General features: G+C 42.6%; 1 protein-coding gene across 2 annotated transcripts in view; it reads left to right on the forward strand.

Annotated features, from left to right (window-relative positions):
• dscaml1 (Down syndrome cell adhesion molecule like 1) overlaps window positions 1-15,617 on the forward strand; it is a 77,614-nt gene that overhangs the window by 58,494 nt on the left and 3,503 nt on the right. The window contains exons 18-34 of one of the 2 annotated variants that reach the window (XM_037457843.2): window positions 133-373; window positions 2,754-2,900; window positions 2,994-3,149; window positions 5,036-5,175; window positions 7,922-8,075; window positions 9,602-9,719; window positions 9,938-10,101; window positions 11,227-11,325; window positions 12,431-12,619; window positions 13,172-13,300; window positions 13,382-13,540; window positions 13,689-13,844; window positions 13,998-14,028; window positions 14,184-14,302; window positions 14,505-14,657; window positions 14,798-14,992; window positions 15,150-15,458. In XM_037457843.2, the coding sequence (XP_037313740.2) occupies window positions 133-373; window positions 2,754-2,900; window positions 2,994-3,149; window positions 5,036-5,175; window positions 7,922-8,075; window positions 9,602-9,719; window positions 9,938-10,101; window positions 11,227-11,325; window positions 12,431-12,619; window positions 13,172-13,300; window positions 13,382-13,540; window positions 13,689-13,844; window positions 13,998-14,028; window positions 14,184-14,302; window positions 14,505-14,657; window positions 14,798-14,992; window positions 15,150-15,458 (2,659 nt within the window). Of the gene's footprint in view, window positions 1-132; window positions 374-2,753; window positions 3,150-5,035; window positions 5,176-7,921; window positions 8,076-9,601; window positions 9,720-9,937; window positions 10,102-11,226; window positions 11,326-12,430; window positions 12,620-13,171; window positions 13,301-13,381; window positions 13,541-13,688; window positions 13,845-13,997; window positions 14,029-14,183; window positions 14,303-14,504; window positions 14,658-14,797; window positions 14,993-15,149; window positions 15,459-15,617 lie in introns of both variants that reach the window. The other variant, XM_037457822.2, reaches the window with a different exon arrangement.

Consider the following 15,617-nt stretch of genomic DNA (forward strand, 5'->3'; position numbering starts at 1 on the left):
AAAGTATGAGATAGAATCATATTCTTGCTGCTTAAAAAGTCGTGTGTGGAGTTGGCTAAATAATCACGGACAATTTGAATATGAATAGGAATAAATAATGTCGGTACTATAGTTGCGTTTTCTGTTCTGAAGGCTCCGAGGAAGGAGCTGCAGAACGGGGTGATCCGAGGTTACCAGATCGGTTACAGAGAGAACGGCCCGGGCAGTAACGGGCAGTACAGCATTGTGGAGATGAAGGCCACTGGAGACAGTGAGGTCTACACACTGGACAACCTGAAGAAGTTTGCCCAGTATGGTGTGGTGGTCCAGGCCTTCAACAGAGCTGGCACAGGACCCTCTAGCTCAGAGATCAATGCAACAACACTGGAAGATGGTGAGAATCCCAATGAACAGCACTCATACAAAATAACTCAGCATGTAGGAAGGGGGATGAATGCCTCATAGTCCGATGTTTAGTAGTCACTGCACTTTGATTGTTGCTATTTTTGCTGTCTCACTGCCTGATCTTTGTCAAATTGTGCAATGCTTTTGTACCTAAAACAACTACATTCTCTCTCCTCTCAAGAAGACTGAGTGTTGAAGGCTGGCAACCAAATGCTTTTCAACAATACCAAGGAGAGACATTCTCAGTAGACACAGTACACATTCAGCAGTATATTGCAGCATAGTGAGACAAAAAATACAGATAACAACGAGCAACATACAGGAAACATTTATCAGAAATTTGTAATCAGAGTAGCTAAAAGGCATCTTAATAAATCTTTTTAGATAAATCTTTTTTTCTGAATGAGACACCTATCCAGAGCTGAACCTCTAACAAGCTCCTTGTTAAAAGGTTTTGAGAACCCTCCCTGGATTTAGAGACATATTATGCATGGCTAAGAAGAAATATTGATTTGAAAAAAATCATAAATCCAACACTTACGAAACGGCAAACTGGATGTGAATTGGAGGGTAGTTTTTGTGAGATATGTAACAGGCTGGTGTTAAGCAGAAGGAGCACGAATCACTTGGACTTTATTTCGTTTAACCATTGACTCATTCCTTGTAAAGCAATATCTTCTTGGTTCTGACTTTGGATCTTTAGAAGAAAACAATCATCATCTCTAAGTCATTTGTAAAATGTCATCTCAAGAAGCTTCTTCTTGTCCTCTTTATTCTCTTCATTTTGTACAGCCCACATCTCTAGATCCTTATCACATGTTTATTTTATCTCCCCATACAAACACACACACACACACACGCACGCTCACACACTCTCACACACTGTGAACAGTTGGCTGAACCCCATTGGTCCAGACAAGACAGAGTCCTCCAGTTCTTCCCTATGGCTGTCACCGTGGCGACAGTGATATTGATGGCCATTATGATAATAGTGATAACAACAAGCATACTAAAAATAATTATAATTAGCTCGTCTCTCTGTCTATTTCTCACTCTCTCTCTCTCTGCTTCCTGCTGTAATTATCCACAGCTGAGGATATTGTCTCTCTGCTCAGGCTTTTCATCTTTTTCTGCCCCTCTCTTGTCCCCCTTGCTTTTAGCTGTCTTCCTTTCTTCTATCTGCCCCTCAGCCCTATCTCCTCCTCCTAGTAGCCCCAATCCAAAACTGCTTTTCATTATTTCTGTTCCTGAGTTTGCCATTATTTTTTTGTCAAAATGTAATACATCAACAACCCTCATAATAATTTATTGTACTTTTTTCTTAATCCCTTATGAATCTTCCCTCCTTTATCTGTTTTGCTCTAATGCTGACAATTTGGAAGCACTTGGATGCAGCACACAATTTTTATATCCTTATACTTCTTCTCATAAAGGTGGTCTGTGGTGCCTTCTAATTATTTAGCCTCGAGGTTTTATTCATGCTTCATTTGTCTAATCCTCCTGTCTCCTTTCCCTCCCTTCCTCTGCCCTGCTCCCCACCTACTCTCTCTTCACCAGCTGCAGAGATATTCCCCGGTGGACTTGGCCCGATCTCTGTCTTTCATTGCTCTCTGTCTTTCACTCGGCTCTCTTCCTCTCTTCCTGCCCCTCCTTCTCTCACAAGTTGACTTCTGTTCATCTTCAACAGTGTACTTATTCAAAGCCTGAAAGACTAATGGTCAGCGGCAGCCAATAGAAGAGACACCTGGACTTTTGGGGACAGAAGGAGGCTTGTACAGAGAAAGAGAGATGCTGGTTGTAGAGATGATCCTATATATCAGGCTGTTATGAGCGTGTTATCTATCACTTCCCTGTTTCCCATTCTCAGGTTCAATATAGAAATTTGCGGATTCAGAGAGTATAGTTTTTTTTTTTTTTTTCAACTAGTGAATGAATTCCTAATTTTGTGGAGACAATGACAGCCTTTACACCCTTAAATGTATGATATTTTCAACCTTAAAGGAGATATCAAGTTTTAGCTTTCTAAAACAAATATAAACTGTAAAAAAAAATCTAGAAGATAAATCTCCAATGAAGATCTGGAATGGATATATAAATGAAAATACATGTTTGATGTTGCTGTTTTGATTACATAACTTTAATAAAAAGTAAAACGTTACTTATGGGTACGAAACCTTGTTATTAAGATCCAATTTATTTTCTATATTTAGCTCTGTCAACCAGCAGTGCCATTGTTTCTGGCCCTCTACTGACCAGACCCTTCTTTTTATAGTCAAACCCTGAATTACATAATATTAGACATAAACTGAAGATGCATTGTTCAGATTACGTATCTTAACGTGTTCTTCCACCTCTCTCTTTGTCTTCAGTGCCCAGCCAGCCCCCTCAGACCGTCCGGGCCAGTTCTGTGACATCAGACGAGGCCGTGATCACATGGGCTGAGCCTCCCAGGACGACGCTGCATGGCGTATTGAAGGGCTACCGCGTCGTGTTCTGGACTGTCTTTCCTGATGGAGGTGTGTTGAGTGTGTATCGTCTTTCTTGTGGCACCATGATTAGGAACAGCTTTGCCATTGTTCCGAACATTGCACACTTTATGCCCTTTTCAGAATGGGGCGAAATGCAAAACATCACAACCATCAAAGAGCAGGTGGAGCTCAGAGGCTTGGAGAAGTTCACCAACTACAGCATCCAGGTTCTGGCGTACACCCAGGCTGGAGACGGTGTCCGTAGCAACGTCCTGTACATCCAAACCCGTGAAGACTGTGAGACCACAATTTATCAGATCTTTGCACACAGATAAACCAAATAAATGAACTCACCCATCCGTCGTTGGCTGCTACCAAACCTTTGGGGGAGGTCTAAGGGATTTTCCTTTTTGCTTTACACCGCAGTGTGGGAGGCAGACAGCCGTAGGGGGGGAGGAGGGGTAGGTAGGAGAAGGGGGTGGGGGGGCTGGGCTGCTTTGTAAGGCTGAGGGTTGCTGATTAAAACCTCTTTGTGCTCTGATGTGCCATTACCAGTGCTAATGAGAACTAAGAAGCCAAAAAGTGTGTGTGGTTAAGGAGCCTGAGGGTGTGGGCCTGTGCATGTGAGCATGTGGAAGTGTTGGTGGGGGGTAAGTGTCTATTCGTATGTGTACTGTGTTTTAGCATTGGTGTGCGGGTGCAGGGTGTGTGCAGATGCGCTATTGTTTGTGTGTGAGTCTAGGTTTCCACCCAGAACACGGAGAGGGATTAATTCTTTGTGGCTTAGAGAGAATTAATTTTGTGCTTACACTGGCGGGCTGTGGATTACATCCGTATCCGCCTCTCCTCTCCTCCCTGGGCCCTGCGGCCGCGCAGAGGAGGAGGCGGGCGTCTGGAGATGGAGAAAGGGACAGGGGAGAGACAGAGAGAGCAGAGATTCTAAGAAGAACCATTTCAGAAAGCACCTTTATTCTCTCTTCCTCACTTTATCTCCATTTTATCAATAGCTCCTAAAATGTGTGTATTATGTTATGTATGTTTTTTGCGTGCGTCTGTGCGTTGTGTGTGTGTGTGTGTGTGTGTGTGTGTGTGTGTGTGTGTGTGCTAATCAGGGTCAAGCTGGGTTTCTCTTTTGCCCTGACGCGGGTTGACACTGTGTCCGTGGGCAACCTCCCGGCATGAGCTCAACGCTGCACGACTCTCGGTCGCTCCCTCCTTCTCCTCAGCTCTCTCTGCAGCAAATGGGAAAGTGCTTTCAGTGGACTTGTGCAAACAGACAGTTCTCTGCCTACCTTTTTCTGTGTCTGTCTCTCGGACGCAAAGACAGTGGGCGTAGGAGCAAGAATACAGAGATTCATGATTAAGTTATTTTTTTCATGCTCTTTCCAAGGGCCCCCAAGGTGTTTGGTTGTTAACATATGGATTTCATGTATTACAGAATGTTAAGTCTACTTGGTTACCGCATATTGTCTTATTCTCTCATATAATGTGTAATGTGTATAATCTATAATGTGTTAACCTTCTAGATGGTCAAAATTATCATCAACATCAATACGACATGAGTGACCCTCCTTGTTGATCTTGTAGTAATGATCAGCTGACCTCTGATGAGGAAAGAATACATAAAAAAAATAATTGAATCCCTTATAGACCATTTGCTGCAGAACTCTATTCTTACACTTGGTTTGGATTATTTCTGTATATATTCATATACTATTTACTATACTACTGTGTACTATATTGATCGATCTGAATTTTGGGAATAGTGTACCCTATACAGGCGGGTTTTTCTCATATTCCTTTCATTTGTCAGACCAAAAATCCAAAGATAGAAATTTTAATAAAAATGAAGATGAATGATAATAATCAATATTGATTGGACTTCAATCGTTCAGTCTGCATGCTAAATATTCTAAATTGCCTAATAATGGTTGTAAATTATAATTTAATATAATTAAATATGTATATACTGTACATATAGGTAGATATATTATACTGCCTAGTGTGTACACATTTTTGGTGCTTGGATTTTAATTTTATTTAATTAAAAATGAGAACTCTCCCCAAAAATGACCAAACACCTTAAAAGGCAATATTGTGCTTTCTGTAAATGCAGATAAATATAACTGTTTCACATTTTTCTCTGCCCTCCATTTCCCTCTTTCCTGCCCTTTATGATTCAGACCCTGGACCCCCCGCAGGCATCAAAACTGTGCCCTCCTCTGCCAGCAGTGTTGTGGTGTCCTGGTTACCTCCACACAAGCCAAATGGAATCATCCGCAAATACACCATCTACTGCTCCAGCCCGGGCTCTGGCCAACCAGTAGGTTACAAGTGCATTGAGTTTCAGGGCTAAGAAGTGAATGAAAAAATGGAAACATGGGATAAAGGGAGAAGTATCCTTGATTCATGCAGAATACATTGTATACTTTTTACATGATGCTGAGATTTAAATGATGCCATTAGGATGCTGTACTGCATGTGTGTGTGTGTCTCTGTGTGTGGTCTAGTGCTGCAGTCTCAGCAAGATGTGTGTGAAATGAGCTCTCCTAATACCGCAGTGTGTGTGCGTGCAAGCTCGCCCTCCAGCCTCATTTACATATCTGCGTCTCATCACGTTGCCAGGACAACCTCATCTGTTCATCAACAAGGGCAGAAAACAAGCCGACAGGAAACACTCACTCTCACTTACGTACAGACACACACTCAAAGCGGTATCACCACACCATAAAAATATAAAATTATATACATACAGACACGTATATATATTTATATAAATATATATATATATATATATATATATATATATATATATATAAATTATTGTTTTCATGAAGAGTGAATTCTAAAGCAAGACATCCTGCTTTTAAACATTTACAAATGCATCATGTCATACCAATCTAGAATACGCATGCTTTCACTGTGTCATTCAGAAAATCTTTCTGTCCATCCATCCATCTTTGTCTCTTTCTGGCGACCCATCTTTCTTTCCAATCCATCTCTTTTGCTTTCTCTCTCTAAAGCCCCCATGCAGAGTTTGCAATGATTACTATGTAAATGAGTGCGACTGGAGAGAAGGAAGGAGGGATAGGGGGGTCAGACACACAGAGCGGGGAGTACTTTTGTTCTTCTTTTCATTATCTCTCTCTATCGTTCCCCGGATCACCGCTATCTCCACGCCGGAGGAATATTTTAATATCCGTTACAGCAACACATACTCTGTCATCCCCCCCCCCCCGCCCTTCTTCCCAACATCTAATCACCTACACACCCATTCATCCATCCATCCATCCACACATCTGCGCCCCCCCCCCCCCCGATTCATCTATCTGACCCACCGTCCGTACTACTTCCTGCAGTGCAGACTATAGAGACAAATGTAGAGAGAGAAGAAGAGGAGGAAGACGTTGATATACGTAAGAGTCCGGGAGAGAAATGCAGAGAGGATGTTAAACAGAGGGGGGCAATGGAGGAGAGATGGAAGGGAAAAGCTAGGATTGGGTCCACAGATGACAAGGAAATGTGGAGACAGGCAGGAAAATAAAGAGCGAGATGAAGAGTGATGGCAGTAGGGGAAAGGAAGGGTGGCGTGAAAGGATAGGCAAATACAGAAAAAACAGAGACATGAGAAAAGTATGATGAACAGGAAACAGGGAGGTAATAAAAAGCTCAATGCATTTCACCATGATGGCCTGCTCATGAATATGAAAAACAACATGAATACTGCAATCTATTTACCTAGAATATACCATTCTGCAGACAACAACTCAGCAGCCTGGGACGGAGCTCCGCAACACTGCAGTGTCTTTGCAGGTTTTACAGGCCTCTGCATTTAGTAACTCTTCAAAACCTTTGTCACCTGCATTGCATTCTTCATTCGGCCTGTGCACGAGCGCCTGTCAGTCACAAATGTAAACCAGTGGTAAAGCATGTGATTTAGAAGGCGGCAGTGACTATTACGTATCACCTGGCAGCGTGTGTGTTGGGTGGGATTATATTTTTTAGCAGAGGCCGGCAGCGCGGTTGAGGGTCCGTGAGTGAACCTGAGTGCAGGGATACCCGAGGAGTAGAAGAAGTGCAGGATTTGAGGGAATAAGTGTTTGTGGGCAGATGATGAAGTGACTGGCACACAGTAAAATAAGAGAGTTCCAGTGTGTTTTTGTGTGTGCATGTGTTAAAGGGACTGTGATGCGTACATGTCTAGACAGCACACACATGGCTGGGTTAAACACACTGCAATTACATATCCACCTCCGGGTCATGCCACTGTATGTGTGCGTCAGTGTTTTTTTGTATGTGTATTTGTGCTCGCCTGTGTGCCTCCATTCCTTTCTCTGCTTGTTTATTGGACTCCTCGCCTCTTGCCTCGGTCATTACCGATGCCCGTAGTAGATAGACCTCATTAGTGCATGTTCGTGATATCTCTGACTGACTCGTTGGTCTGTCCCCCATTGTTCTCCTCTGTCTCATATCTGTGTTTCCCCTCCTCCGAGGAGAACAGCAAAGGAGCGGCAGAGGGGCTCTTCCCACATTCTAGCCCTCCCACCTCCTCTAGTTCCTATCCTCACTCCCTCCAGCACTTTTTGCTTTATCGTAATATAACGTGACCCGGTCTCTCTGTGCCTTCATCGCCCTCCTCCTCTCTTTTCCTGTAGTACCGACTCGAGTAGAGAATACAAAGATGTGTTTACATTAGAATGATGTTCACTCAGTCCTTCACATTGTGTCGGCCTCTGCAGGAAAGTGACAAAATAATCTTGTCTTTGGCTTCCCTTAACACATTTGATAGAATACAGATGTTGTGGTATGACAGAGAGAAACTAAAAACGTATTTTGAATCATTCTTATGGAAATGTGAAATGTTTTGTGGTTATGTGGCTGATGCACTTGCTTGTTTCTACAAAACCTTTCAAAATAAGTAAATGTATTTCAGCCTACTAGCAGATTTGTATTTTAATTTAAAAGTCCTATGATGTTTAAGGTTTATAAAATATTGCGGCACATGCTATAATGGTGGCAAACACTGTGTTGCTGCTCCAAAGTTAACCTCTCCTTCTGGTTCTCCCCAGCTGCCCAGTGAGTACGAAGTCAATCCAGAGCTACTTTTCTACAGAATCACTCACCTCAACCACAGGCAGCAGTACCTGATCTGGGCTGCAGCTGTCACCACTGCAGGCCGGGGTAACTTTAGTGACAAGGTCACTGTGGAGCCAGCAGCCAAGGGTGGGTCCCTCCACATGCAGAGGAATTATGAGAGACAATCACTAGAGGGCTTTGACGCTAAGTAAACATGGTTTTGCTCATTTAGCCATTGTTTCAACAGTAGGAAAAGGGGGTCATATTGCACCCCTTGAAGTGTTACATATGCAGTGCTGCTGCATATGTACCAAAGTTATATATAATGTGTTTTGCCTCCAGTGAGAGCTGTGTGAAAGCTGATCAATTGCATCGATTGGTTCTGAAGACTAGAAGTGCAAGAATAAATGAATGAAGTACTCTTGTAATTGGCTCTATTTCATTGTGTATTTACGCACTGCTTCACATTGAAATATTGTCATTTAAATGGAAGTGAAAATTATTTATGTAGTTGACTTAAGTAAGACTGTCGTTTTCCAAACATTTTCAGCCATATTTAAACCCGGAAACACGAAAGGCTTTCTACCTTCAAATCACTGTATCAGTGGTTGTTACATGGTTGACTTTTTTGCTTTTCATGACATTCTGTCATTTCTGTCCGTCTCTCTCTCTCTCTCTCTCTCTCTCTCTGTTCCTATGTCTTTCTCAACCATTTCCCTCTCTTAGGACAACCTTGATTATGTGGTTTTGGTAAGAGGAGAAGCAAAAAAGAGAAAACAGCAGGTTGAGAAAAAAAGGAGAAAAACCATAGGAACAGAGCCAACTAATACACAAGATTTAAAAAGCCATGGTGTTTAAGAAAATCAAGAGGGCAGTTAATCAATAGGCTTTGGATTAGAAGACAAGAATAATAAGTGAGTGAGTGAGAATGAATAGAGTGCACTTCCCACCATGTTATCCTTTCCTGTTGTATCCATTCGTTCCTTTGACTGCTGGGTGCAAAGGTCTGCCAGTGTGCTGTATTTATGTGTGTGTGTGTGTGTGTGTGTGTGTGTGTGTGTGTGTCTGTGCGCCTGTATGGGTGGGTGCGTCAGCTGATCGGCAGCTGTAAAAGGAAATGTGCTTCAGGCTTCCCCACTCAATACTTCATTCAACCTTAACATAAGTGCACTACAGCACTTGCATTAAGGCGGCAAGCTTGGGAAAGAAAGGGAGAAGGAGAGAACGGGTGGGGGATTGACTGAGAGAAGGAGGGTCACGTGCCTGAATAGATTTCTTTTTTTCATCCTGGTTTTTATTTTTATTTTCTTATATTCTTACACGTATTCTCTCCTTGACAATGTCACATCTCACACAGATTTCTATTCCACCACGTGTGAATTATGGTAAACACATCACACACTCTGCTAGTGAATACTGTTTATTGAAAGAAGCATAAATTGAAAACACATCAATTGCATATCCATTACATTCCTGTATTGATTCCGCACATTCATAAACCTCCACTACATGTATTTATTGTGTTTGAAAAAGATTAAGCGATTGGTATGTATTAATTAGGAAATTGCCTTTCTTTTGTGCATCTTCGTGCTAATAGCTCTAATGGTAGTTATTTACAGTCTGCCTCCATACAAATGTCCTTTTTTTACATGCCGTTCTTCATCCTCCACCAGCCCCAGCTAAGATCCTGTCCTTTGGGGGCACAGTGACCACTCCCTGGATGAAGGAGGTGCGACTGCCCTGTAGCTCAGTGGGAGAACCTACACCTACTATAAAATGGACCAAAGACAGGTAAAATCCTTCCCAGAAATGTTGCGTGAAAAGCTCACTTTATGTTGCTGCTGTGATGCAGCTGAGAGTGAATTTGTATTCACGTTACCTTGTTATCTTTGAACAAGTGTCATGCAGGCCTTCAACACAAACTCAGACCATGTAGGAACAAACGAATACACTTTTATCACAATGTAGAAAGAATTGTTGATGACGTGATTTACTCCCCTCTCTGTTAGTGAGGACACAGCCATCCCAGTGTCTCTTGATGGACAACGTCTCATTCTGGCCAATGGGACGCTGGTGCAGCGCTCTGTAAAAGCTGAAGATTCTGGTTACTACACCTGCACTGCAACCAACACGCTGGGGTTTGACACCATCATCGTCAACCTATTGGTTCAAGGTACGAACAAGTCAATTAAAGTTATTTGGTACTTTTAACTTTGGTTGCAGTTTACTTATCAGCCCTTCATTCTTGCTGAAAACTGTAATATATATATTTAACCACCTTAGAAACTGATACAGAAATAATAATAATAATAATTTAGTACAAGGAAGGTTTATTCATATAGCATCTCAAACACAGTGTGATGTGTGATTCAGGGCATAACAAACCAAACCTGCTACATTTAAATAAATGACTCCACAGACAGGAAAACAAATGTAAAGGCCTCAGAGCTGGAGTGATGTGATTCACTTTCTTGATCTTAGTGAGGACTCGAGCAGCAATGTACTGAATCAGCTGCAGTTGTCTCATTGATTTGTTAGGGAGACCTGTGAAGACACCGTTAGCAATGGTCTGCTGAAGACGAATGCATGGACCAGTTGTCCCAAGTACCGCTGAGAAATGAGCCCTTTAATCCTTGATATAATCTTAGTGGTACTAGACTGACTTTCCATCTGTCTTAATGTAGCTATTGAAACTCAGGTCTGACTCCATGACTACACAAAGATTTCTCATTCCTTGGTTCAGAGGTTTAAACACTGCCAACTTAAGTTAAGAGCTGACTTTGAAACTGCTCCAATAGTTTTCTCTGTGTTTAATTGAAGGGAATTCTGGCACATCGGATCATTGATTTGTTTGATACATTAAGATTTGCAGCTGTTATATGCTACCAAAGTCCTCTGGCAATATGATTATGTGAAGTCATTTTGTTGTTTTCCATGATCTGAGCAAGTGGAAATACATTAAACCAGACCATCCAGATGAGTAGTTACCTACAAACACAAAAGTCACCTCTGGCCTTTAAATATTATTCCAGGTTGGACTAGTAGTATGTTGAGGGTGACTGTAGCAAATTCAGCACCGAAATGACATTTTGCGGCTGTTTGTGTCTAAGTTGATCATTTAGGACCTTAACAACAGTCTCTGTGTATTGTTGTGGTTGGAAACAGTTGAAAATCAGTGGTTGAAAATCAGCATTTTCAATCATTTTACTTCAGAGTGGAAGATAGGGGCCTATGGTCGTCCATTCCAGGGAGTACAGGTTGTATTGCGACGTTAACTCTTTGTGTGTCTCTACCTCAGTCCCTCCAGACCAGCCTCGTCTGACCGTTTCCACCACCTCCACCTCCTCCATCACGCTGGCTTGGATACCAGGAGACAACGGAGGCAGCTCAATCAGAGGTGTGTGGCCCTGCCCTCATTATTTATACTCGCACATCTTTCTTCCTGTCTGTGGCCAATGTGTCTCAAGGCATTCAAAATGTTGCTGTGGGTCATTGAGTTGGGATTTTACAAAAAAATGTGATCGGGGAAAAATATTTCCTTTTGACCTCAGGTCTTGGTTTACTACTTCTGTGTCCTTTCTTGCTCTTTTAACCTGCACATTGGTCGTATGCACACTGATCTATTAGTTTATTGATTGGCTTTGGCTTTATGGTCAATTAATGATGGCCCATCAAACTGTATTTGCAGACACCCTCCAGTGTCTCATCCATTAGTGAAGCTTTTGTATACATATAATATGAATACCAGGATGCCCGTCTGTCTGTGAAGCCATCTGCAACACACCAGCAGTGCCTGTTAAGCAGCTACACTGCTGCAGTGTCTTCTGAAACGTACTACCTTATAGATAAGACATGTTTAAAAAAATGCAGCTTTTCTTGCAGCTGGTATAAAAAACAATTAGAGAAATGCATACGCACGTGAGCAAATCCCGTTCACTAATAATCCTGCAGAGAACAGTCTATGTTAGTTATTGTGCTGTTCTCTCGCAATCTCAATAAATACATAACTGATACAACTGCAGGATCTGCACATATAATGTTTTGAACTCAATCACACAGTCTGATAAAGAGAGAGAGAGAGAGAGAGGGAGGGAGGAGGGAAAAAATAGTACAAGAACACATTTATAGACTTCATACATACATATATCTTTATATACACACAGAGGAAGAATTAGATGTACAGTGAATCACAGCAGCAGGGAGTTGGCTCTCCAAGGCAGCCGATTTTAAAAACAGTCACCACATTGCATACCCTCATTTACATAGATGCTCAGTCAGCGCCATCCCAGTCTCGGGGTTTGTGGGTAACTAATGGCTTCGTAGACAGACAGCAGCTAAACCGTCCTCCAATCGGAGCATATCAGTGGGACAGTGCCACCTAGTGAACGGCAGAGACACAGTTTTAAGTTGAGTTGGTGCAATATGAGTTTATTATCTCAAAAGTTCCTAAAAAGAGAATTATGTATTAAATGGATTGAATAATAATTATTGTGTGTATGCAGGTTTCGTGCTGCAGTACTCTGTTGACAACACAGAGGAGTGGAAAGATGTTTTCATCAGTTCTAGTGAACGCTCCTTCAAATTGGAAAACCTGCGCTGCGGCACCTGGTACAAAGTAAAGTTGGCTGCAAAGAACAGTGTTGGGGCTGGACGCATCAGCGAGATCATTGAGGCAAAGACCCACGGGCGAGGTGAGAAGCCCACAGTTGCAGAGCAACAGCATGCACAAAGAATGGCAGAACACTACGCACTGAAACTAAAATTTGGACTCATGTTAGAGGCTTAGTGGTGGAGTCAACAACAAGGCTTTAGATAGGGTTAATCCATATATATAAACATATTTATAATTTAGAACCCTGAATAACGTGTCAGTTTATTGCTCTTGGACTCTATTATGATCAAAGTATTATATATCTATTTATTATTCACATTTACCTCCTCTACAATGTTGATGTTTGAATGACAACAAATTATAAAAAACATCATGACTTATATTAATGATCCATTATTTAGTTTAACCAGTCATGTCAATGAATCGATGTAATGTATTAATCTAGTAAGATATTATTTTAGCACCTAATATAGCTCACTGTACATTACATTACATTACATGTCATTTAACTGTATTACCAAGCCAGCTATTTTTAAATCACCCAGGCTTGTGTTTTCCCATGTTCCATAATGACCTGTTATATTGTACAATTGTAATCTGATTGGACAAATGCATCATGCTTTTGCTTCAGAACCCCAGTTCAACAAGGATCAGCCAGTCTTCACTCATATTAATTCCAGCCACGCCCGCCTCAACCTGCAGGGTTGGGCCAGCGGAGGCTGTCCAATCAGCGCTGTCACCCTCGAGTTTAGACCAGAAGGTGGGTTTTCAAGTCTTGAGGTATTGTGCAAACAAATCAGACATTCCAAGTGTGCATGTGACATTTGTGTACGTGATGCAGGTACATGGGCCTGGCAGCATGTACGGACCAATGCCACCACAGACGTGTTTCTGGCGGAGCTACGTGAGGCAACCTGGTACGAGTTGAAGATGAAGGCCTGTAACAGCGCTGGCTGTGGCAACCAGAGCTCCCAATTTGCAACACTGGACTATGATGGCAGTGAGTAGACAATTTTCTTTTCTTTTTTTTGGCAATCCATTTGTATGAACAGTGGGGTCGCTACTTTGATAAGGAATTAACTGCACTGGATACCGTAGAATATTGTTGTCAAACGTCAATAAGTAACCTCTGCTGGTCCCGTGTGCAGGCACGATTCCTCCAATCAAATCCCCCCTGGAAAAGAACGATGATGTCAAGAAGCTGTTTTCCATTGGCTGTCCTGTGATCTTGGTCACGCTGGGCGTCGCGCTGCTCTTCATCATTCGCAAGAAACGCAAAGAAAAGAGGCTGAAGAGACTAAGAGGTGAGAGACAGCGCTTGGAAGGAATTGGCACGAAGAACAAAGCAGTCTCAAGAGAGATTCCTCAAGCGACTCCCGAGAATTGTATTTATTTATTTAAAAGATGTATTTGTTTGTCGGGAATATATCATTGTTTATGCTTTCTGTTCTCTCTAGATGCCAAAAGCCTGGCAGAGATGCTGATCAGGTAGGAATACTATTTCCTGTCAGAAGTATAATATTTAGTGTAACTCAAGTAATTCCTCAAAAATCAACATTTTGAAAAGAAATTGAGCCAAAAATGTTTGTGTGTGTGTGTGTGTGTGTGTGTGTGCGTGTGCTCGTCATATATCTCTGGATTAGTAAAAACAACCGCAGCTTTGACACCCCAGTGAAGGGACCTCCTCAGGGCCCACGGTTACACATTGACATCCCCAGAGTGCAGCTGCTAATTGAAGACAAAGAAGGCATCAAGCAAATCGGTGAGAGGAAGACAAAGCAACAGAGAGAGTTGTTCCGTGTGTTCACGTGTCTGTGAATGCGCGTTGGTTGAAATTACCTTCACGGCAAATCTATAATAAACATTTGGAGGCATTTGACTTATCCATTTTCTATTCTTAAACCATGTAAATCCATTTAAAAGCAATAGCTGCACTTGTGAAATATTGCTTCTGTATTGTATAGGTGAGGACAAAGCCACCATCCCTGTGACAGACACTGAGTTCAACCAAACTGGCAACCCTCAGAGCTTCTGCACAGGTGTGTCCGTCCATCACCCTGCCCTCATCCAGAACACCGGCCCTTTGATTGACATGTCGGATATTAGACCAGGAACCAGTAAGTGCTCTCAATCCTCGCCGTCCCTTTTTTCATTAAAGCTCAAGTATGTAGAGTGGAAGTTTTTTTCAAAAGCTAGTTCATGTTCCTGGCTTTGAACGTCCTCCGCCCTCTTTGCACGCCCAACCTTCTCTCTCCAGACCCCGTGTCGAGGAAGAGTGTGAAGTCAGCCCACAGCATCCGGAACCGCTACTCCAGTCAGTGGACTCTGACCAAGTGCCACGCCTCCACGCCGGCCCGCACTCTCACCTCAGACTGGCGCACAGTTGGCTCTCAGCACGGCATCACTGTGACAGAGAGTGACAGCTACAGCGCCAGCCTTTCGCAAGATACAGGTCGGCACATGGGCGAAACGACACATACGGCCATTAACATGCGCCTAATAAGCAAAGCTATTTTTAAAATGGAGAGCGAGGTGTGGTTTTACAGTGGGCCACACCTCATACACCATTCCACGAATAACGTCTTCTCCCTTTGCCTTCTCTTTCACAGATAAGGGTCGCAACAGCATGGTGTCGACGGAGAGCGCCTCCTCAACTTACGAGGAGTTGGCGAGAGCATATGAGCATGCCAAGCTGGAGGAGCACCTGCAGCATGCCAAATTTGAAATTACTGAGTGCTTTATCTCCGATAGCTCATCTGACCAGATGACCACCGGTACCAATGACAATGCAGATAGCATGACGTCCATGAGCACGCCCTCTGAGCCCGGTATCTGCCGTTTCACTGCCTCGCCACCCAAACCCCAGGACTACGATCGGGGCAAGAATGTAGCTGTGCCCATCCCGCACCGCGCCAAGAGTGAGTGGTTAATGCAAAGACCTTTTTTTTTTTACTTTCTCATGGCATTCCTTTTTAAATGGCTTTAAATATAATCCGAGTCATGACAAAGAAGTAGTGTTGTTAATATATGTCACAATGAAAATCAGGCTTGGTATAAAATGAATTATAAATACATTA

This window comes from Pungitius pungitius, chromosome 3 (assembly GCF_949316345.1).
Source record: "Pungitius pungitius chromosome 3, fPunPun2.1, whole genome shotgun sequence".
NCBI lineage: Eukaryota > Metazoa > Chordata > Actinopteri > Perciformes > Gasterosteidae > Pungitius > Pungitius pungitius.